A 24,513-nucleotide genomic window follows, 5' to 3' on the forward strand; every position below is an offset into this window, starting at 1 on the left:
GCCCGGGGCCCGCGTTCCGCGGGCGGGTCGGTCGCGCTGCGAGCGCGGGGTGGGCGCCGCCGCCCCGCGGGCTCGCTCGGCGGCCGCGTTCCCGCACGGGTCCGTGGGGATCGGCGGTGGTTGTGGGGGCTGATCTTCACGTGATGGAGCCAGGGGGGTGTGTGGCTGGCGTTGGGTCTGGCAGCAAGATCTTCCCAACTAGGTTTCCTCTCCCCTTTTGTTTTCCGGTGTTTAAAAAAGAGCTGGTGGCACATCGGTGTCTTTACTGCCCGAGATCTTACCAGGGGTTCCGTGTTCCAAGCGTGCCACTCTGTTAATCTTGGATTGATTCCATAATTTAAGCAAGCATCCTCTAGACATGTTATTTTGGTTTGGGTTTTTTTGTTTTTTCTTTTATTTTTTGTCACCGTTTGTAAACCGCTGTGTATTTTCTGTGGCAGCGTGGGTTTTAATGCATGGGAGGAGTACATGCTCCTAATGCATAGGAATACACGCTTCTGAACTGAAACGTACTTTTCTCCAGTCTCATCTGAATCCTAAGGGTTATTCTGGGGGAGAGCTTTAAAGGCTCACAAATAAATAGGAATAGTTTTCGTAGGTTTAGAAACTTAATTTCCTCATATGTTCCCCTGTGGGTACAGATTTATCTATCCATTGAACGCACATTCTTAAGTAAAAGAACAAACTGCTTAGCTTTGTGGGATTTTTCCCCTTAAAATTGGTTTCTGTGATAGTATATTTGTGTAAAATACTTAAAGTTGCACATTTCTCCTAATTATGTTTATGTTATCATTTTGTTTTGACTTTGCTTACTGTTTTGAGTAGCACCTTTTCTTCCTTTGGGATTTAGTTTATTTCATACCTTTGTATGTTTATGTCTAATAGGCATGTTTCTTCTTTTTTCTTTTTCCTCCCTAGGTGTTGGTGACTTCAGTCATTTAGGGGTTTAGTTCTGAGGAAGTAGAGACACAAGGATTGAGTTTCTTTTACATAGAAAGCTACAGCTCTTCACCAGTACTCTTTTTACTCCTTCCCATCCTTCCCTGCTCCGTAGGGAAGAACAATTTGGGAATTATTTTAAACATTCATTTACTCCCCCTTACCTCCCTCAGAAATTTGCCCTGGTCCCAGAGGCATCCGCTAGACAGTGCCTGACAGGACCAGGAGAACATTATCATTGCTTGCTTGCTTTGGGAGCTTCAGTAGTACCCTTCCCTCCTTTGGGGTGTAGTGCAGGGAGGCATCCAGAAGACTTCCGTGCCACCCTTTTTGCTTAGTGTAGGGGATCCAGGAAAAGGGGTACCTAGCAAGACACGTGACCTCCTTAAGGGAGCCAGAACTGAAGCAGCACTTGGCACGCTGAAGGAAACACCCATCTTTGGTGTCTTTTTCGTCTTCCACTCCTTCCTCACCAAATTTCTGGTAAGTCTCTTCAGCCCATTCATTCACGCAGTGCATGTTTCCCTTCCCCCACTCCAGGCGCTGGGAGAGGCATGCACAGAGGCTGTGGGGTGGGGGAAGGGAGGAGGGAAAACTGGCTGTGTACACACGGATCGGGGAGGAGAGGGGGCATATTGTACCACACTGCGGGGGAACCTGGCACAGGTGGAAAAGCAGCTGATGTGGGAGGAAATGGTGTGTTTTATTTGCACACGGGCTTGCGTGCGCACCCAGGGACAGTGGAGGGGCGTGAAAAAGCTGAGAGCCTGTTGTTGGAAAAAATACCAAGACCAAAGTAGAAGCATGGCTGATGCTGACCCGTACTGGGCTCACGTTGTGGGGAGGAAAGAGAATGGATTATTCGGTGGTGATCGGGAAGTGGGGTGTGTGAATGAGGAATCTTGCCTTCTACTTGCAAGCATGAATACAGAGGAGGAAAGATGGGGGGTGTGGATGTCCGCCTTTCAGAGGCAGCTGTGCCTGGGAGGATTGCTGCTAGCATCTTGAACATCACTCAGTGCAAAGGTGGAGACGAGGAGATGAAAGCCATCATGGGGAGTGCAGTTGCCCGTCTGCAGGGGTGGGAATGAATGGGAACAATTAATATATTCCCATATCCTTTGGCTGTTGCAATCTGCAAATCTCAGAGGGAAAAGGAGGTGAATACTGTGATGTGCTTTCAAAGAGATGTGCTTGGGGTTCACCTGCCTGCAGAGACTTTCAATTCTCCGATGCATGTGTAGAGGGTGGATGATAATGCAGCAGCAGTGGACAGATTGTGCTGCAGCTTATAATATATTATATAAAATGCATTTAAATAAATATTTTAATTTTTCAGATTCTTCAGCTTTTAAAAATGTGTTCTTTCCAAAGATTCTCAAACAGTTATGTGACAGTCTTAGGAAAACTAGTTTCTGGTACGTAAAAGAGGAATTTTTCTTGATGTTGGCCTTAAGCATCACCATGAAGCAGCATTGTCAGGAACGAGTTGACTTATTTTGGATTTATTTTTCTAAAGATGTCAGTTCTTTTCTCCTTCACCATGTGATATATTCATCATCCATACATATTTCGTAACATTTTCTTTAGATGATCATCATTATGGAACCTTTGTGTGGAAAAAAATATCACTTGTGCTTTATGCTCGAAACAGCTGTGAACTGTTTGCAGACCTGCTCTCCCTGTGACATAGAAAGTCCCATTTCTGGGATGTTTCAAATGCTGCTCTCTTCTCATTAAGATGAGACAGAGGCTTCCATGACAGTGTATGATGGATTACATGCTGGGTCATGTGGTGGACAACTGTTCATTAGCTGTTTAACTGGTCTGCTATCTAAGACTGACTTTATAATTCAGGTCTGCCTTGAGGTGTCTCCTGAAGGAGATAGCTTGCAAGCATCTGCCAACCATTCTTAGGTCTTCACTGTCTTGAAATGCATCCTTCCAGCCATTCTAGAAACTGCTGTAATGGTAGGGATGATTAGTTTATTGGAAATGTGTACTCAGTTTCAAGCCTTATCTAATTTATGATGAAAAGGAAGTCAAAATACCGTTTCCAGCTTGAATAGCACTGTTCTGAAAATTAGTATTAAGTGATAAACATTAATGGTGTTAATGTTACTCATAGTGAAGTGAGTGCTTGGAGCAATGTTTTTCCTAGTTCTCCATTTCCCATGGCGGTTGTGACTGTCAGTCTCTTGCTCATTCCTTCTCAATTCCCTGAGATTTTTATTGTCAGTATCTCAGCTGTAGGGATTAAACATGGCTAGAGGTATGCTAAAACTAAGGCTGGGTTTTAGCTCTTTTTAACACTGAAATCTGTGGAGTTTGTGTTACCTGCACAGTGCTGTAACTGAGAGTCTGAGCCAAGCTCTAAAAACGGGGCGATTCTGGGAGGGGCTGCTGGCAATAACTGTTCCACTAAGGTGTTTCCCAGATCCCCCTGTAGGCAGTGGCAGTGTGCTGCACATCAGATCACAGGTCGAGCAGGTGGAATAGCTAGATCACATTGATCCTTGATGCTATAAACATCTGGGATTCCATTCATTATTCCCATAGGGAAGGCACAACCTAGACTTTTTAATTTACAAAAGCATTGAGTAGTTGCATTGTGAACAAAAAGAATGTTGAACTTTTTTTTTCCATACTAGATACCTTTTATCTTACACATTTATCAAAAATACATTAATTAATCAGTGTTTCCTAAAAATGGATTTCTTGCTTCATCTTAAGGGAAATACATCGTGGTGAAAAAGAAAAAGAAACTATTCTATTTTTCTCCTGCTTTTGGGTGTTGAAGACAGGAGAACGAGTAAATGAGCCATGGAGACCAATCTCCCATTCCTGGAGGGAGAGGGAGGTCTCTAATCTTCTCTGTGAAGAGAACACCCCCTTCAAGGCAAAAAGAGTGGTCTTCAGAGAAGATTTCCAGATCTCTCTAGACAGCTGATCTGATTGGCTGAATTCCCTGTTATTTCAATAAAACATATTCATATATGATGTAAAGTCGAAAAGGAGCACAGTGAGTGCTTTTGTTAAAACAGCTGCTAGAGGTGTACTGCAGATTGAAGGAATGTGGGAGGAAATAGGTTTGCATGTGCTAGGGGAGAGAAGGAAGCTGCTCTGTGATTGCTGGAGTAAGGCCTGGCTTAAGCAGGATAAGGGGGCCATAGCTGAAAGTGGAGGTGAGCGTTCATTCCCTCTATAAATTGCAAGGAATCTGTTCCAGGCAGTGTATTCCTGAAGCAGCTGTGGCAGTGTCTGCTTGGCTGGTGTGACACACAGTTTGATTTTTATCACAGACCTTTTACTTTGATACCACTCTTTTCCCTCTCCCGGTCTGTTACATGCAGTTAAGTTTATGATTATTTTTTGCCTTCTAATTTCATAAATCTGTGAAGTAGTTATGGAAAGATTGTACTTACTTTGACTGTAGTAGCTTTGGGTGAAAAGTGCACTTGAAGTGGCCATTTTGCAGTTATTTAAACATCTGCTCTTCCCTTTATATATACCATAGTTACTTTGAAATAGATGCTCTCATGGATTAGGAAGTATTCTCTGCACACCCAGCATTGTCTGAGGCTGTGTCTTTTAGATTGAAATGGGTGGAGCTGGTTTTCAGGGAAGAATTCTGGCAGTAAGATCCAAATTCAGAGCATAATGCTTTTGTGCATCTGACTGCAAGACCAGCTTTCCTCCTACAAACCATTTTCTTGAGAATGTGGAAGGGATTTTTAAGATGTTTGGGTTAATAGGGTAAATGCAAGTTTTGTTATGTGAGATTTTTTACACAATGAAAATAGATTATAAGGTGAGGCTGAAACTGATCAGAATATATTCTGATTTTAGGAGCAGAGTGTTAGAAAAAGAAATTCTTTTGGGTAGAAAAAGAAAGATGGTATTGGATTAGGGGTGAAGGATCCAAAATTTAGGACTGGTAGTTTCTGTCTCTGCTGCTGGCTTGTAGCTTGTTCTAAAGTGAGCTTCTCAGTCTTTATTTGCAGATTTGAGATTGTTGCCTGCCTTTCTTACAATAAGATGGGAGCTTTCGAATATACATTTATAAAACCATTAAGATTTTGAGCAAATGACATGTAGTATTAGGAGAGAGATGAATAGCCATATCCAAGGCATTTTTATACACCTGCTGGTTTAATATCCTCATTGATATATATGGATGGCCCTTCTTGACAGTGTTGTAATTTCTTTCAAAAGTAGATGATGGAGGAAAGAGAATATATATTTTATCTTTCTTCTTTGATTCTTTGCTGATTTTTAAGGAATTAAGTGCTGAAATTACAGTCAGGGAGAGGTGATGGTGTATTTAAGGGGGTGGAGGTGGGGCCTCATAGAGAAGAGATTTGAGAAAAATTGAAGCAGATTGGCAAAGAAAGCAAAAATGGGGAGAAAATACTTAGTTCTCGTATTAGCATTAGAACCGGTACTGAGGGGGAAAAAGCCTCAAACCACAAAAGCCCAAACTAAAACCCCAAGCAGGCAGAAAATACAGTTTCTGATGATGTTTTGTGATTTATGTTTTGGTTATTTTTTTTTCTTTAGCGCTGAGGAAGCGTGTGTGGTGTGTTTTCCATGGCCTCGGCGTTCTCCCGCTGTTGTGTGGGACGCGCCCGTGCGGGCCGGGGCGGAGCGGCGCTGCCCGGCAGGGGCGGCAGGTGGCGCTGCTGGGCCCCCCGCTGCAAATGGCAGCGCCGAGGGGCAGTGCCCGCGGCCCCCGGGCTGGGCCCGCCGCGGGGCATTGCTGCCAAGCGCAGCGTGTTGTTCCAGGAAGCTCCGTGTAAACCACCGCGTCCAGACATGCATTGTTGAGGGAGACACAAGTGGGGCAGGGTCTGAGAGATGTCAGCCATTGCCCAAGCCTCATCTTGCCCTTTTCACTTCGAGCTGCTTTGAAGAACAAAGGGGTTCTTGGAGAGATCAAAAGATACTTCTTATAACCTCCCACACCCATTTTTGTGCAGGGAGCAAACACTCTTTTCCTGCTTTACCTTCAACATCTTGACTGCATTGAAGGGCTGGTCTGGATCTGTGATTGTCTTTCCATAGCTTCTGCCTTTTTCCAGTCTGTTAGTATGAAGAACTGTAGTCCTTCGCTTTGTTATTGCACCTCATTTACCAAATCAATGAGAAAAAAGTCACAGTCTTTGTGTGTTGTTACTGTGGTTCTCAGTACCAGGAATAAACATGTCCACGGAAAATTTTATTTTCTTATTAAGAAAAAGCTGTTGTGGTAGGAAAAAAAAAGTTTTTTAATGCTAGGAAAAAACCTAGATAGTTCTTATGGTTGTAACCAAACAATCCTTTTTTCCCAAGACCTGCTGCAGAAACAAATTTTTTTTGTGATAACATGTGATAGCAATTACGTACTGAAGGTGTTTTTGTATTTACATTGTCTGCTGGCAGCAGTCATTTTGACTACTAGGCAAAACTCCTGTTTCTAGCTCAGAATTCAGTTCTGCTAGGAACTTATGTCAGTTATATTGGTGAAAGTCACGATTTTTGAATTTTTGTTTTAATAGGAAAGTTTAAAGGTGGCACAGAAAACTGTGCTGGTTTTCTCCAGACATCCTATTCCCTACACCATGCTTGTCTTTCTTGAACATAAAGGAGTAGTCCATTTATATACCTGTAACTTGTCTACAATTTTAAAATTAATTCAGTAAAAATATATTCTGTCAAAAATAGTCCAAGTCCTCCAAAGCAAAAGGAGCAGTACCTTGCTATTACCTGTTCTAACCCAATTGAAATTCTTCAATTTAAACTGTTTTTTTGGTTCTTGGTCCTGAATTCATTAGTGCTGTTTATGTATAAAGGTGATTAAAAAAAATTTATTTGAACCAAGAAAGGGCTACCACTGAAACTCTTGCCTTGATTTTGCTTTATTTTACATGTGTTAATGTTCTGTATTCCTGGCATTTTGTTGATGCTCCTTGTTCCGTTGGTTTTTCCATTATGTGTTCTTGATACTACTTAATATATTTTGTAAGCATATCTCATGGCAGATGTGAAATATTTGTGAGAGCAAAACAGCAAAATAGTTACCTGGAAGGTTCTGTGGGAATGAGTTTCTGTTCTGATCTGCTTTTTTAACATGACGAGTTTGTCGCCCTGCTCTTCCATATGTGGTGGAAGGAGACAAATGAAGTCTGTCACTGGGTATTTTAGCAGTGCCTAGGGGAAGGGCGGAGTTATTTCTCTGGAAGGAACGATCCTAATCATGAAGTTGAAATTCTGGCCTTCAGATGTGGCCATTCAAATTGTTTTCAGTTACATCTTTGTGTACTTCTTGAGGGGAAAGCTGGGATGAGGACCAAGACCTAATTTCTAGCATTTAACATTCATGGAATGTAAATGGATTTGTTTCTGTAGTTGGTACTTTTGGTTGCAGAGTAGGTGTAGACATTGTTTTGCTTCTTGGAGGTTGGAAGCCGAAGTCTTTTGAAACAGAGTGGCTTGTGCAGAGGAAGTGGGACTTAGTACAGCAGGGATCATGAAGATAAGAGCCTGTGTACTCTAACAGAGTCTCATCTTCTCCACTGTCTAGCAGTTCCATTGGAAGGAGGCCTTGAAGGTTGCGAGACAAGTCCAAGATGTGCAGCTCCGTTGCTCCCAGGCTGTGGTTCTTAACGGACCGCCGCATCAGAGAAGATTACCCTCAGCAGGAGATCCTGAGAGCACTGAAGGCCAAGTGCTGTGAAGAGGAGCTGGATTTCCGGGCCTTGGTGATGGATGAAGTGGTGCTGACCATTGAGGATGGAAATCTTGGTGAGAATGAGCTAAGGCTGGGAGTGTGCTGAAGGGGTACTTGGGAAAATATTGTAAAATGGAGCATTGGTATTATTTAATAACAAATTTCATGTATGCCAGACTACCTATCATTCATCATCTAAATCATATAGATGTACATCACACAGTATTTTTTTTTAGAATGTATTATGTTAATCAGATATAATTGTTCAGTTTGCTAATTTGCATTAGAACCACTTTTGCCTTCCCTCTGCAGAAAAGAGAGGAGGATTGTTTCATTTTGGTGAGTCCAGGGTAAGGACTACAGGACCCCTGAATTAATAAGGAATCATGAAGCTCAATTTTTGCTTCAGTTCTTAAACTTTGTGGGTCACATTTAAGAGTTTCAGAGGGACTTTTTTCTTCTGTTTGTGGTCTGGCTCCGTTATAGAAAATACTGGAAATAATCTAAAAGGAATTTTCAATGAACACTATGAAGTGTCATGGAAGTAGAGACTATAATGTGATGTAACTAAAGCACGCTGCTGTATGGATGTGGAGTTATGTGAATTCCAAAAAAGAGCAGTGCTGATAAAGTGTGTACATCAAATAATTTGAGCTATTACTAGAAGTTACAGTGTTTAAAACTTAATGGTAAGATTTCTGTTCTATTTTCCTTCTAGCTTTTTTTTTTTTTTTCCTGTGGTGATTAAAAAGGAAAAGTAAAATGTTAAGTTGCATTAGAAATGTTAATTAAAAGGATTATTACTATCTTATTACTTACTATTACTGTAGATAGTAAGCTTATGTGATGGGAAGATGCTAATACCACCAATGTCAAGCTGTGTAACACATATAATTTATTTTTGTTTCAACATTTTTTAATTTGGATTTCGTAAAGCAAGTAGATTGCAGAGGGTTTTTTTACCTTTAACTCTTTAATTCCTCTTCCCCATTTTTCAGTCAAAAAATGTGTTGCTGGAGACCCAGGGAAGAATTACATTTCTGAAAGTTGTATTAGAGTAATTCTGTGTGGGAAGAAAATATGAAAGTACCCTCAGCCATGAAGAAGAGGCTGCCATGTATACCTTGTTCCTCTTTGGGAAATCATATGTGGGAGGGGAATCGTAAAACTGACTCTGGGGAAGAACTTTGGTCAGAATTTATACCCTGTTTTGGCAGGAATCAATCAAGTAAAAACACATGCATGGTAAATCCAGTGTTTTTTATTCTGGTATTTCTAAACTTCTGTTTACTTATTTTGTCTTTTAATCTGAGGAGCCTTATGATTTTTATCACAGATAGAAATTCTGTAGGATATCTTCAAATCAAGGTAACTTCTTGTCAGAAAGTCTGAGCTCTGAGCGTGCTTTCCTTTGGACAGCGTGTAATGGGAACACAGCCATCCTGGACTGTAGCTGCAGTCTCTGAGATGCACAATTAGTCCTTCAGCACTGTTTTTTATTTCTTGGTGATTTCTTCTTTTCTGTCTATTCTTGGGGAATTAAATAGGGCAAGTGTAAATTGTGGACCTTTCTGCTCTCTTGTGTCTTAACGTCTCATAGTGCTGTGTCTATTGCAAGGAAAAAGATAAAAGTAATACAAGTTGGAAAACTAATATTGAAGAATATGTAGTCCAAGAAAAAGAAAATTTAAGAAAATTACTTGAACAAAATACAAGAAAAGGGAAATTATTCTCGTACAAAGTGTTCATTCAATATGATGTAAATAACTGACCATTTGAAAAAGAGTGAGATAAAAATGCTGAAAGATCGTGGATAGAATTTTTTATAATTAGCCTGGTCTGTCTAATTGTGTTTTTTTTTTCTTCTTTTTTTTTTTTTTCTGAGGGGTGGGAATTTTGTCAAACAATTATTTCTCTTGGAGATAAATGAAAAATCTTCCCTCTTAATTTTCCAGCTGTGTTTTTTCTAGAGCTTTTGCACATGCTTTGATAAAGGTTTCTGCTAGAGGACACAAGCAAAAGCTTTATGTTTCATTTTCCTTTTTAAAAACCTCAGTTGGCCTAGAAAAAGGTGTCCTGTAACAAAATCTAGGAGGTAGTGCATTCTGTACCCTTTTGGTTATCTACTGTTGTGTGTGGGATCCAGGTTGAGTAAAATTTTCTGTGACATAGAGGAGTTGATGAACAGAATGTATCTTCAGTGGATAATCATGTGCTTTTGTTTTCTTTTCTATTATTATTTGTCTTGAAAGCTTGGCAATTCAAGGCTAAAACTCGGAAGGTAATACATGATATTGGAGGAAGTAATAGTTGTTTTTTTTCCCATATATTCACACTTTGATTGGAACATTTTTGGTCCTTTAAAACCAAGACAATTTCTTAAGTAAATTGTTAGAAGAATGTTAAATTTACACAGTTAAGTTGGATACTACAGGGTGCTATTTAAAACCTCAAAAATGTGGTATTTCTTTAGATTATAGAGTCAGTAATCCTTCTTGTGGGCTTGCTGACTGTCAGGAACATGACTGGAGACTTCAGAGACCAAAAATTCAGTACAGGATATTAAAAAGCTTAAATTATTTACTTCATAGGGGTAGAGTGGAAAAGACACTACTAAATTTAGGAAAATTGAGCAGAACCATGGGATACATACATGTGAAAATTGTCCCTTCCACAAACCACACGGTTTATACCTGAACAGTAGAGCACACTGATGCAGGTATCACTGATGCCCAGGCCAAAGTCAGAAGCTTTTGTGATGCTGAGATTTACAAAATTTGTGTCTGTCAGAAATGACAAGATTTGCCATGGCCAAAGAGAAAGCGGGAGGAGGGGGGGTTGTTTCACTCAGTGGATTCAGCAGCAGCCACTCCTTGGGGCGCGTCTCTGCTGTACTGCAGGGCCAGATGGGAAGTGTGGCTGCATTCCCAAAGCAAACCAACCATGTAGGCCCAGCAATCCCTGCTAGTTCCTTTTCTTTCACAGCTGAAACTCAGGATGAGCCAAAATCCCAAGCAGCCCATTCAGTCCCGTATCACCAGCCACATGATGAGCTGTATGCAGCTCAAGATCCACATTAGATACCTCAACACAGCATGAGTCCAGAAGTGATTGTAAATGCAAGTTAAAAGATGTCGAATTAAAGTTTTTCCTTTCTAGTCTAAAATGAAGTTCTTAAACTGATTAATGCTTAAACGGTTTTGAAAATAAGTTCAACAAGTATTTTTTGAAATTAACTGTGGTTTATGCCTTACTTGAATAGGTGTCTGCTTACCCAAGCCATGCACTCCTTTATCTTTTCCACAGTGGCAGTAGTACTCTGTAGATTTCCAAGGCAAAAGCTGAGAAAAAATAAGTGGAAGAGTAGAGCTGTATAAATAATTTTTTTTCAGCTTCTGTGGTGGGTTGGGCATCCTGAGATGGTTACTGAATCAGACATGCACAACATTGTTGCACAGGAATGGACAAGACTGCATGTGTGGAAAAAAGTGGAGGGTGATACTGGGCAGGTTTGATTTAAACTTGCACTGTGTAGCTGTATGCTAAGTTTCTTAAGAGCTAAATTCTTGAAACTAACCAGTCTAGGACAATCTACTGCCAAGTGGAGCAGCTGTGTTCCTTTTGTCCCTTTCCAGCATTGCTGTTGCTGCTTGCCTTGTAAAGGACTTCGTGTCTCTCTTGGCTTGCTTTCGTGTTGTACCTCAGCTAATTAAAAAAAAAGGTTTACCAAATTGTGTGCTACTTTGCAGGATCTTCCATTTGTGTGTGTTGAGGTGGCCAACCCAATGGAAGATTAACTCCGCCAAATAATTAACAGTTTTCTGTTGGAATAGGTTGGTTCACTAACCCTTTTTGTGGTCACACAGTTCCTAGCTCTGGTGCACAGGCAAGGAAGAATGGGGTTGTTCTTTCAGGGAATGGCTTGTATTTATGTTGATTCAGTTATAGCCCCAGAAATACTTCAAAACAGGAATTTTCTTGTGGTTGGGATGTCTGATAGTGTCAGCTTTAGGATTATTTTGTTTGTGCATGGCATTTGGTATTTACCAGATGTAAGGATTACAAACTGAAATGTCTAGTTTTCTAATATAGTTTGGCAATTCCTATGTTTATTTGAAATACAAATAGCAAGTAATGCAACAAAACTCTGCAGGACATTTTTTAGACATTTATTTGAAGTCTTAGCAGTGAGTCCTGTCAAAATGTGTACTTTTAAACTGTATGTCTAAGCTTGCTAATGCAGTGATGTAACAGGCTTGAGGAATTTGCAGCTAAACAAATTACAGCTTGTGAGCAGCAGTGTTTAGTGTGGGATGAGGTGCAGGTGGAGGAAGCTGGTAGGAAAATCCCACCCTATAGGGGGACTTTGTGGACAAGAGACAAAACATAGCCATGGGTTGTCTCCTCATTCTGAATATTCTTTCTTCTTCCCTGTGTCTAGGATTGAGTAGTACCTTTCCCCACAGACTCCACACCTTACCTGTCGGACAGCATGGTTCAAGAACTATTCTTTTGTGAAGAAAATGTTAGGGAAATTTGGATCCTTCCCTCAGTAAAATGATATATAGTAATATTTTCATTAAAATTTTTCAGAATAGCCGAAATTGGAATTCACTGAGTCAGCAATTTACTTATACCTTTATTGTAGATTTTTGGAATCTCCTTATTTTCTGATACTGTCCTGTGAAGGAAAACAGTATTAAGGAAAGTTGCTTTCATGAACTTTGAACTATTGGAAGATAGGGGTTCCAGTGTGTGCCCGAACTTTGCAATAGAAGGCAGTGTCTTGTTTAAGTCTTCCATCTTGCAAGATGTGCTTTTGTTTCGTATGATCAGCCCTTCATTTCTTATTTAGTTTGAACTAGTAATGAGTAATTGTGATCTTTGATTTTTTTTCACACACTGGATTAGACATAATTTAAAATAAACATGGAGGAATTGGCATATTTGGAAGATTTCTGTAAAGTAGAGAAAGCTGGGGGGAAAAAAGTAAGGTGGATAACAAATTCTTATGTTTTCATGTAATGGTAAGAAAAACTCTTTGAATCAGCTAGATCCATGGTAAGAGAGGGCTTTTACATATGAAATAGTTTCCATATCAAAATAATAAAACTCTTAATATTTTTGTAAGTCACCTAAAGACTATCTTCTATCATACAACAGGGAACATAGTCATGTCCTCTTCCTTCTGGCTATTTCAGTAGTCCCCTGGCACTTGTTAGTCCAGCAGTGCACCTTGATGTGAGAGCTTTTCCTGCAGCATGCAGAGTGGCTTTGGGAGTGATGGAACAGAAGCAGGCAGCCTTGGCAAGGTGCCTTTTTGAGCACTGCAGAGTTGGCCTGTTTCCTGCTATTAACTACATCCAGAGCAGCCATTACTTCCTCTGCAGAGCTGGGAAATTGGTTTGTGACTCAAGTGAGAGCGGGAGAAGGAACTGCATTGTGTGCAAAGGACTGGAAGGTGGTTCGACATGAAATGGATTTTGTGCTGTGGAAAGTGCTGGGCTTGGAATCACTTGAAACTTCATTTTTGATGTTCTTTCACTGTGGAAATTGATCACTTCCAGTCTGATTGGTGCTAAAACCATAAGCATTACTGTTAGGCAGCTATGGGCTATATAGAGGAGATTTTGGAATGGTAGCTGTGTTTAGAGGTGAGTGTAATCTAGTATGTGACACCCCAGTATTAAATACCCAAGACAAACACATCTCTACTAGAAAAAATGTGACATTTGCTTTATTATCGTATTTTAATAACAGTGCCTTTTAACAGCTGCTATGTATGTTAAGAAGAATTGTTTTTTTTTTTTTTTTTTTCAGAACTATGACACCAAAGACAACTTTCTTATAATGCATATAGAAAGAAAGGATTTATTCTCTGTAACCATCCTGGGTGTTCTTGCAGTTTTCTTCCTTCCTGTCAGGGATTTCTATTCTTATGTGAATGATTGTCATATTAAACGGATGCTAAAATAACAAAGGCTAACAGTGAATTTGATCTTCTCAAAATTGTTCTGTTTCTTCAGTATGTCACCAGTTGTAGATACGGGCTCAGTCCAAAGCTGCCTTGGCAAGGTAGAGGAGTAGGAATGTTTCTGCATGGAGATATTTTATTATGTTAATTTCAGAGGGCTGTGTTAAGGTCTGAAGTTTTTCATTTGCATGTGTCCTAGAACAGCCAGCCAGGAAAAGCAGACTTGTAGGGCACATCATCTTGAACATACGTGCATGTCATCATATCTGAAAATGCCAGAAAGCATTGCCAGATTTTTAATTGTTGTAAGAATTCTCAGGAGTGACCATCTGGATGATAAACAATGTAAAAAGGGACAAAAGCAAGATGAAAGAAGTGTTTCCATACATCCTAGTCGAGAAATGAAAATTAGCCTAACATTTCACAAGACAAGTCTTTAGCTGGCTAGGGGTTTCTGTGTCACTTTTCCAACAATCCCTGTTCCAGTGCTGTGTCACCTAAGCAAGTTTTGCTGGCACATTTGTCTGAGCAGTTGTATTGTGAACTGGGTCTGCATGCTGATGTAGTTTTAAACCAGTGTGTTCTTGGTGGCAGGTGTTTTTTTTAGACTTCATCAGCTCTCCGAGTCAGAGAGCAACGTGGCTGCACAAACATTTCTTCAGCACTTAAATCAGAAGGGCAAACTGTGTGTCGGAGTGGGAGAGATTAGAAGATAGCACAAGTATTGATGTGAAAAACTTTATTTTATGGAACTGATGGCTATGCTTGCTTTTCCCAGATTTGTGATCAGGGGAGTACTCTTATCACTTGTTCTTTAAGCAAGGACAGTAGCTTTGACTTTGTCCACCTTTTCTCAAGTCTGGTGGTTGTCCATTTGTGAATGATGGGTAGTTGATTCTCAGTGACTGTGAATGTGAGAGAGACTGGTACTGCTGCACCTTGACCAGTATTGAGATAGTATTCCAGTGTGCAGACCTGTGTTTGGATTGATAGGAACTTCTAGGAGTACCAGTGTCCATGGACAAGTCACTTAATTTTCTTATTTTTACAAAACTCTTGCATGTAAATTTTGGTGAAATACTGGTTTTAAGAATTACAGTTTCCTTTTATATGTGCCCTTTACTGCATGGAAAGAGTGGAATGAAGACCAGAACAACAACAAAAAGAATGTCACTACTGAAATGGCCAATTATTTTTTATTTCCTTGTATTGTAAATAATTAACATTTACAATGTCACAAAAATCTGTAATGGTGTCCTTATAATGATTATTCTGTGAATAGTAGGGCTTATATGATTTCCATCTCTCTAAAGATCTAGTCCATTTTAGGATTAAAAGTCTGATAAAATGCCTTTTTATTTGTCAAAAGTTAAGCAAATTGAAGCAGAATGTGTTATAGGTGCTCTGACAACTTGAGCAGAATGCCTGACAGCAAAGGTATTCTGCTTATGTTGTCAGAGGAACCCTACTTGAATTACACTAATTAATTGTGTTAACTTGTAGGAAACCTTTCTTACTATACAGAAAGGTTTTCTTGCTCTGTATTTCAATATAGGGCAGGTATTGAGCTGGGAACTCTGCTGTGTTTGTTACCCATCTTGACACATCTGTGAGTAAAACATGGAAGAACAGATATTGGAAGAGACACACTAGTGATTTGATCCATTTTGTTAAGGTGTGAAGTAAAAAGACGAGGTATGCCAGTGCTCTTGATATTTTAGCTGAGAAGGAGGTTGGAGTCCACTGACAGTTATTAGCGTCAAAGATTTTGTTCACCGTAATAGTTGTAATGTAACACCCATGAAATAATGTGCTCAAAATCCATGCTCTCAAATCCTGTTTCTTGGCAGTTTCTGTCTAAAGAATAATTAGATCTGGTAGGGAAACACATCAGTCAGAAGATCAATAAATATTTCCCTTGAGTTCTAAGAACTTGATTTGAAAGTATCCTCTAGGTGTCATGTCAGTTGCCTTGTTGTGTTGGTACAATGCTGGGGAACTTTGAGGGGGATGATTTCCTTTTAATTTAAGTTTTTTCAAGGACAGAAGAAGAAGTGTTTTGTAAAAAGCTGTGTAAGTGTTCTCTTTAGCTGTTCAAAATACACAGGTATGAATTGTTTGAGAAGCAGTTTAGAAATATAGCATAGACAGAGTTGTTGGAGCACAATGCAAAGGTGATTCTCATTACAGGTCCTTCTCATATGCTCACCATCACAGCACTGGGCATTCCCAGTCCCTGGGAAGGCATAAAGGGGTTTAAGTCAACTCAAGCCCATTGCTCTCTTCAGAACTCTTTTGGTTAATCGTTCTGGTTTTATCCTCCAGGTTGGGCTAAACCCTGGATACACTCCCCCATGCTGGTTTAGTTACTTTGGGAAGACATTCAGGCTCTTGCTGCTCTCCTGGACAAACATTTACACATGCAATTGATTCACTCAGCTGAGAGTCAAACAGTCTCCTGAGTGTTACAAACCTTTATCTTAAAAGCCACCTTTTGGTCTCTTTTGTCATGGAATGGTTTGAATTGGAAGGGACACCTTAAAGATCATCTCGTTTCATGCTCCCTGCTGTTGCCAGGGACACCTTCTGCTAGACCAGGCTCCTCAAAGCCCTATCCAACCTGCCCTTAAAGAATTCCAGGGATGGGTCAGCCACAAATTCTCTAAGCAACCAGTGCCATTGCTTCATCACCTCATAATAAAGAATTTCCTCCTAATATCTAAAGCAAACCTACCCTCTTTCAGTTTAAAGCCATTATCCTGTCACTACGTGCCCTTTTAAATACTCACCATCTTTCTTGTAGTGTCCTTTCAGGTACCAAAAAGGTTGCAATTAGATCACCTGAAAGTCTTCTCTGGGCTGAATATTCCCAATTCTCTCAGCCTTTCCTTATGGACAGGGTGTTCCACCCCTCTAGTCATCATATGATAAGGTCAACTTGCTTAGCCACTGCTGTGGTCAGTCACTTCCCATGTTTTCCCAGAGCTTCACAGGCACATCATGTTTGTTTATCTCTCCTGAGCCTTCCCAGGAGTTTACTGATCCATCACATGGGGAAAAGAGCTGTGAGTACATAGAATCTGGAGTCTGGGGCATTTGCATCAATGTTAGACTTGTTTAGCATCTGTCTTTGCTTGAAGCAGTAAGTACAATTCTTCCCAGGTTTGTGCCCTGACCTTAGAGATGGAATATTTTCATCTTTGATGTGCTAGCTGTATGCTTTATGTAACACAGAGTGATATGATTCAGAGAGAGATCAGCTTAGGAAGACTCACAGTGGTCTGATGTCTGTGTCAGTATTTGGGTTGCATATCCAAATAACTGTCCTTGAGTGATGAGGTAAAAGGTTATCTTCACCACCAATTTGGCTTACTGTGAGAAGTGCCAGAATCCCTTTGTGAATCTAGTGTGAAAAGTCAAGCTGCTTCTTCCAAGGTTCTTGTTATGCTCCAGATAGTACTGTGAAGGTCTTGAATTAATGAATAGATAATTTTGGTTTCCACACCCCCAGTAAAAGTTACTTGCTTTGACATCTGAATGGTGACCTGACTGCTGAAATTGCTGGTGTCCTGACATTATGCTTACTTCCTGGTAAAGTCAGATTTATTTAAAAGTATAATTTGAGACACTCAAGATGGTAAATGGATGACATGTCCTAATTTACAATGCCTTCTTCCTTGCTTTCCAGTAAGAAGAGTGTATTGTTTTGCTTTCTATGTTATGGATGAAACAAAATAAAAACATGGTTTCATCTGTTGGCCAGACAGGTGACACTGGTACAAAACTGTTACTTTGCCTAGTTTGGGCAAGGAAATTTTGAGTTTTAGTACTGATCATGTTTTAAGTGATGTATTGATATCTGATTAAACATTGAATGAGGGTTGTTTTTTTGACATTGCAGATGGGTCTCGCAATCACCCATCTTAACAGTGGGCTAAACCTTTGCATCAGATTTTTATTGCTTAGAATTTGTCCTTCCTTATTAATAATACATCTGACTCTTAAGTCTTAAACGTCTCTTTGAGGGAGTCTTGTGAATTTTTTGCCAAGTCATGCAGTGGAAGGAGGACACTTCAAGGAAAAAAGAATGTTTTACCCCAAATCTTTAAGGATCTTTTTGGAAGGACAAGCTTGGAACAGGAACTCAGTTTGGCTGAAGTGGCGTTTGCTAGTGAAAGTAGGCATAAATTTGTCCCAAATTATTACCATTTCAAAAAATAATCTGTTAAGCATCTTAGAGACTTGTTTAAGCTTCACAGCTAGAACATTTGAAACATAGCTGTGTATTATGGAAAAGAAAGGACCTCTGGTGTTGTAGCCTTCTGCCTACTGTGAGATGGAAGATACAGTTTGGTCTGAGCACACAGTTTAAAGTAGGGATCTTCTTTCATATTGGTTATACTTGTTTCCTCTGACACAAAGACCTGAATGGTCCATCCAATATAATGGGGACAAGATGATGGAAATTGGTTTGGGACTGGGGACTCAGGTGCCAGTGAAGAAAAATGTGGTGTGAAGGCAGTGTACTTGGCAAACATGCTGGAACAAGAAACAGTAACAGGAAGTGATTGCAGAGAAACTCTTGCTAGATAAGGAGTTGCTTCCCTCATGAAGGTAATTGGAGATTGAAACTGGGAGCACGGGTGAAAACTGAGCAAGGAGACTCAAGTGGGAAACAAGTCTGAAGGCAAGGCAGGCAAGTGAGTGGTTGCAGTGGTATTCAAAATTGCAGGCAGAGAAACGACATGACAGTAGGAGAAATCCATGGTTTGGAAACTAACTGGAATGTCTAGGGGGATCAGTGCTATGGTGGGATGAGTGGGGAGTGAGAATTTGGGGAGAGCAAGCTGGTCTCACCCTCACATGCTATTCCACCATGTCAGGTGTTATGTAGGTGCCAAGGGATGTAGTTTGCTTTTGATTATCTGCAAGTATGAAGATAAAATTCTATTATGAGTAGCAGCAGCAAATGACTTAAGCTTAGAAATTGGCAAAATCATATTTGGAATTTTGTCTTCTTTGTTGTGTATTTGTGTTAGCTACTACATTTTAAGTTACTTAATTACTTGCTACTTTTTTGTCAGCCTCCTTAAAGTACATGATGTTCTGCTCTGGAAATGTAACTTGCAGTATGGTGGAGAGGACAATTTGTAGGATGCCTTTTTGTGATTACAAAAATTTGTGACAATAGAAGCAGAACATTGCTGGAAGAAAAAATGTTAGTCTGGTGATTTAAATTGAACTGCTCAGAAATTGCCTTTAATTGCATGTTTTTGCATTTTCTGAGTGCCCAGACTTTGGATGCTAAGATCAGCTTTGTGAACGAGCTGAATACTTAGATCCACAAATGAAGTCAATCAGAACTGCATGAGCAACTGAGAAATCATGGTGTTCTAAATGTGGCATCTAGAATTCCTTTTGTCAACACTTATCTCTGGGTTTCCCTCCCCCATATGGAAGATCAGTATAATATTCACTGATTTCCCGTGGTGTTAACAAAATTAATTATGATTGTGAATGACTTAGATATTACTGTGATAAGTACAATACATAAAACTCAAGAAGAAGTTAAGAGTGGTGTGTTTTAAGCAAGGATTTCAGTATACCAATCCATGGATTACACACTAAACAATGCAAAACGAAATACAGTCCCCAGTCACTGCTTGTTAAATGGGTGCTGTACCTTCTGTGCACATGAGGTATTTGCTATAGGAAAAAATAATGTTTGTTTGTGTAATTGAAGACAGTATGAATGTGGGGTAGTAGATCAGTGCTACAGACATCCTTAGTTCTTTTTCTAACCTTTGTGTGCTTGACTTTGTGGCTGCAATAATTTTCTCTTAATGTAGCTTTTGAATGTAATGTTGAATGCCTGTATTCTTTGTAAATAAAGTATGTGCACATAGGGACTGTGCTGGGTGCATCAACACTGTTTACTATCCAGGTTTTGGAAAATGTAGATGTAGGGGAAACCAGGAGTGCTGGAATGATAACTAATTACTTGGGTGACCTAATACTCTTGTCTTTGAATAGTAGTCCGTGGATAAATTTACCTTGAAGATAATATGTATTCTGTCAGTGAGACCAAGGAATTTTACCTAAATACCTGGGGGAGTTGCTCTTGTACCTTGTTCTCCCTTATACTTGTTTCATGAATATGTAAATTGGCATGTTCCCATTGTTATTGTACTCAGCTACTCTGGAAATTGGCTTATTCCATTCTTGGAATTCAGTTTGCATTCTTTTGACAGCACTGCTTTCAGTGTTTATATTTCATATTTTATGAGGTGCCTTGCAGGCTGTTTTTCATGGTTAAGGATATCTTCATATATATAAAAAAAGTAATATATTACTTTTGGACATCAACATGAAGTGCTGGGCCTTCTGTTCCTGGATGAGGAACAGACTCACAGGGTGAACTACATTCTTAGTTCTGTGGTCAGGCAAGATGCCCTGCTTTGAATTGAGATTTTGCTTAATATGAAGTAGGAGGGGAGCACTGGTGAGCCTTGCTGAGCCTGCAGTGGCAGAGGCAGCTGGTTGTTATGATCATGAAATTATTTTTTGTGAGCTTCAGATTCCCTGCACCAACCACACTGTTCTAGAAAGCAGAGCCATGCAAATCTTGCCCCTTTGTGTTGTGGGGCAGCTTTCTTTCCTATGTCATGCCTTTTTCTTCAGTGAAGGTTGTTGTTAATAACAGACGAGGCCATACCAAGTTCTCCTGCTAGTGTTACTATGTGTCCTTGTTCTCCTAACTCAAAGACAACATTCAGGAATATCCTGTAGACTCAGAGTAAAGGTTTAACTCTCCTTTGTCTGGAGTGTAGTCCATCTCTGCTTATTCCCAGTGAAACAGAGTTTCAGTAAGTGTATCTTAAAATCCTTTTTAGGTTTGAAGTAGCTTTTGTTCCACAAAACTAAATTCAAACTCAACTCAGGACCTAGAGGGGAGTATCCTTTGTGTGCCTGACAGTTTACTGCACCTGCATCTTTCTGTGAAGGCCTGTCTTGTTGGATGACTACATCCACCAGGAAAATGAAGCGATGATGTGTGAGGCCCGTTTTCAGTTGTTTCTTTAGAATGTAACAATAAAAGCTTACAACTTCTTTCCCCACTTTGTTACTTTGCTTTCCAGACAGGATTTGCCTTTACCATATATTAAATTTCTTCTTTGATGTCTTTCCAAGTTTCCTTGTGGTCAGAGAATCAGGCCTTGGGTCCTGTCTCTCCCCTGCAACTGTCAAATCTATAAAAGCACCTTCCACTTCCAGCATGAAGAACTTGATCTTTAATTTTTTAATGATTGTAAGAACTTGTCAGATGATCTTGATAGTGCAAAAGAAAGACAGGATGTTGCCCAGTGAACCCACATATTTAGTTTGAGATATGAAACAGAGCATTGTGGAGCAAGCATCCTACTGTTACAGGCGGACATAACAATAAGTAACTTAAGAGCCTGGGCATACTGCTGGAGAAGTCCCCAGAGAATCACAGGGATAATTGAGTTTGAAAGGGACCTTTAAAAGCTGTCTGGAGCAACCTTCTAGTTACAGTGGCCAACATGAAAGCTGGAGCCAGCTCTGAAGTTAGATCAGGTTGCTTGGGGGGTATGGAGTCGGGTTTTGAATATCTCCAAGGATGAAGCTGCCACAGCCTCTCAGTCTGTCACAAAGTTAGACCACCCTCATGAGGGGGTGATCCAAATATATGGTCACAATGTGTTAGCATGCTGTATCAGTTGCTCGGCTCTTGTCTAGCTCTGTGCACTCCAAAGCAGAGCTACATGCATGTGATCTGCTCCTTTGTGTGGGGCACAAACCCTTCTCATATTCACAGCTTGTCCTTCTAAGGGAGTCTTTATCCATTTACCACAGTACCTCAGGCATGCAAACTATCCTAAGCTGCCAGTTGAGGAGAGATTATGGGTTGAAGTCATGGTAAGTGCAGGTAGAAAGGTAGAAATAACTTAGTATTGACTGAAATTTTTGAAATGTGCATGTTCATATCCTGCTTCCTTTTGTTTTTCTGTCAATCTTCCCAGGATCATTCTGGCCTAAGACTGAAATGGTTCTTTGTGCACTCCTCCTTACATGCTTGGGACTAAAGGTGAGGCAGGATTCTGAAAGTGCATGCCCTTTGTGGATGCTTTGAGTTGAATAAGTTCAGTGGTTGCAGGCAGAAAAGATTCTGTACATGTAAACTGCATGTCTTATTGCTTGTAATTGTTAGTCCTGCTCAAACAACTCTGGCAACTGGGCCTTTGTAGCAGTTTTGCTGAAATTTTTTCTTAACCTGAGAGAATGGAAACCACCAGAGAACGTATTACCTGCATAGGACAGGAGTTGGAGAAACAGAAATCAGTCTGATTGGTTTGGTTTTACAGAGTTGGAGGCTGGGCTAGCATAGTGACCATCGAGTTGTAAATGCAGAAAGAATACCCACCTCACTGTAGGTAATTCTAGTCTCAAAACAGCACTGTCTTGCCAGTTTATACTGTTGAGATCCTTGCTGTCCTTGCTGTGATCCAGGTTTCTCTGTTTCAGTTGACACCTGGATTCATCAGATCCTGCAGTGATCTTGTTCAGTTTGCAACACCTGCAAGAAATTGAATTCCACAGAAGAGCAGAAGTTTCCTGCTGGTGTGGGAAGCTTACCAGCTCACAGTGGGTCTGTGTATGAGTGATAGGGAGTGGGTGGTACTACATGCCACTGTAGGATTGCATGGAGCTGGAGAGTAAAACTGTTGGCAGCAACAGGATTTAAGTCAAAATTGTCTTAGAACCATAACCTTATGTGAGTGCTTTCTTCAGCATGGGGATTTCTAAAGAGGTGCTCATTTCTTCCACTTTCTTGCTTAGGTCTTCCAAGGTTCATAGCATGCTGTCAGACCTTTTCCTTTCAGAGTTTTTAATCTTTTTAAGTTGTTAGAGGCAGAGTCTAGGAATGAATGTAAATTGCAATTCAGTAACTAAGAACAAATCAAGAGTGACATTCGGTAATGAAATTCTATGATTGTGTTGCTGTAAAATGGAAGAACTTGAAGAAAAATGTAATTGCAAATATTTAAAGGTGATTCTTTAAGTAATCTGTGGAAGAGCTAAATGAACTAAGGAGACTTATCATACCTGAAGTGGTAAAAAAGCTTTTGTTTCTCTTCTCTGCCATTGACTTGTTTGTGGTGAGAACTGTTGACCCTTAGTGGTTTTTATTTCTTTGTAAATTGGGTGGGTGATTATTTCAGAAAAAACAAGAGAGCTTCAAAACTTGTAGTGTAGACTAAATGTTTATAAAAATACCAGCTTGTAGGGATTGGTAAGCACAGAATTACCCTTACAGTCTAGAGATTAGTGGTAAATTGGCTGATCTCTTAAATGTGTTGCCTTCAAAGGTCAAAACTAGCTGCATGGGAGGGATGTCCCTTCTACTTGCTTTAGCATGGTATCTGTGAATACAGTGCAGCCACTAATGGTTTTCTTATTTGATTGGACTGATTGGAAGGACTGTGTAATAATGAGGAACATTTTCTTTCTAGAAGAAAATTATAGATTGTATGGAGTGTATTAATTAGGGAGCATACTAAGTAAGTATCTTAATTAGTTAACATGTTTTTGTGACTAGGTGGAAGCTTCTGCATCCAGATCAGGTACAAAATAATACTGCAGTGTTATATCTGTGTTGTCATTACAGTATGGGCATGGAGCAGGTGTAGAGCTATTGCAGTATAGTTTTAACCCTCTAAAGTCAGAAAGAGGAGACAGTGAGTTTGCTTACAGAGGTGTAGGAAAAATGGAATTCCTCATTCTCTACCTTTGATTTGTGTATGGTTCTATGTCAGTGTCTGTCAAAACTAAGAAATTTTGGGTTATAGCTTTTGGTCTAGAACAGCTTTTTTAGGGGACTGAAGGTGTTAGTGGAGGAAAATACTGTACTCACAAGGACGACTGAACTGTTGTAGGCTGTATGTCCAAGTACAAGCTTTTCTCTGACACATTAAAAAACCCCCACAAAACAACAGACTCTCCTAATTGACAGGAATTGATATTATCTCTGCAAGCTTTAGAGTCAGTTTTAATGCAATTTTTTTTTTCCCAAAATACCACAGCTAAATCCCTTCTTTTAAGAAGGATACATTTGTTTCCAAAATAAGTGCTTCCAATTCATAAATTGAATGCAGTTTTTATGAGGAAGGCCTTAGACTGCAGCAATAAACTGAGGGGATCTTTCCAGTCCCCAGAGTTTAGGCTTAGCTAAATATATTTAGGAAAAATTGGAAAGGAGAGGGAGTTGGATAGAATTTATTAAAAGTTTCTGACAGTGTAGACATTCTTTTAGGTATCTTTTCTGTTATTGGAGACAGATATGAAGGATCTGTGTCTTCATTACAAACTGAAACTCACTTCTCCACTTTGCTTCAGCACTTTGCTTAAGTAAAAAACAGCATCTCCTGGTGTCAGAAGGTATTATTTGGTAGCAGAGAGAGATGAGGTGCATTATGTTAGGCATTTTAAAGATATTTAGTAGGTTTTGATATTACAGGAAACAAATCTGATTAATCTCAGATGGGAGGAGAACCTGTTGTGGGGTTGCTTGAAACCTTCCTTGGGATTTCTTTCTGCTTTTGGAAAGACCTTTTCAGTCAGCCTTTTTTTTTTTTTTTTTTTTTTTTTTTGGGTTTTTTTTTTTTTTTTTTTTTTTTTCTTTTGTGGGGTTGCTTGAAACCTTCCTTGGGATTTCTTTTTTTTTTTTGGAAAATGTTTTTCTTCAGCCTTTTTTTTTTTTTTTTTTTTTTTTTTTTTGAGGTATATCCTTAACTTTTTTCCTTCATCTGCTATTCAGAGTGAACAGAAACAGCACGTGTAAAACATGGGAAAGACTGAGTGTTAAGAG

The 24,513-nt window shown here is 39.8% G+C and overlaps 1 protein-coding gene across 1 annotated transcript in view; it reads left to right on the forward strand.

Moving 5' to 3' along the window:
* The window catches only part of RIMKLB (ribosomal modification protein rimK like family member B), a 40,977-nt gene continuing 16,464 nt past the window's right edge, over window positions 1-24,513 (forward strand). Inside the window, exons 1-3 of the mRNA XM_041414182.1 lie at window positions 1-99; window positions 919-1,422; window positions 7,502-7,722. Coding sequence (XP_041270116.1) covers window positions 7,548-7,722 — 175 coding nt within the window. The 5' untranslated portion in view covers window positions 1-99; window positions 919-1,422; window positions 7,502-7,547. The remainder of the gene's footprint in view (window positions 100-918; window positions 1,423-7,501; window positions 7,723-24,513) is intronic.

The sequence above is a fragment of the Onychostruthus taczanowskii genome, unplaced genomic scaffold, assembly GCF_017590055.1.
Source record: "Onychostruthus taczanowskii isolate IOZ18803 unplaced genomic scaffold, ASM1759005v1 scaffold44, whole genome shotgun sequence".
Taxonomy (NCBI): Eukaryota; Metazoa; Chordata; class Aves; order Passeriformes; family Passeridae; genus Onychostruthus; species Onychostruthus taczanowskii.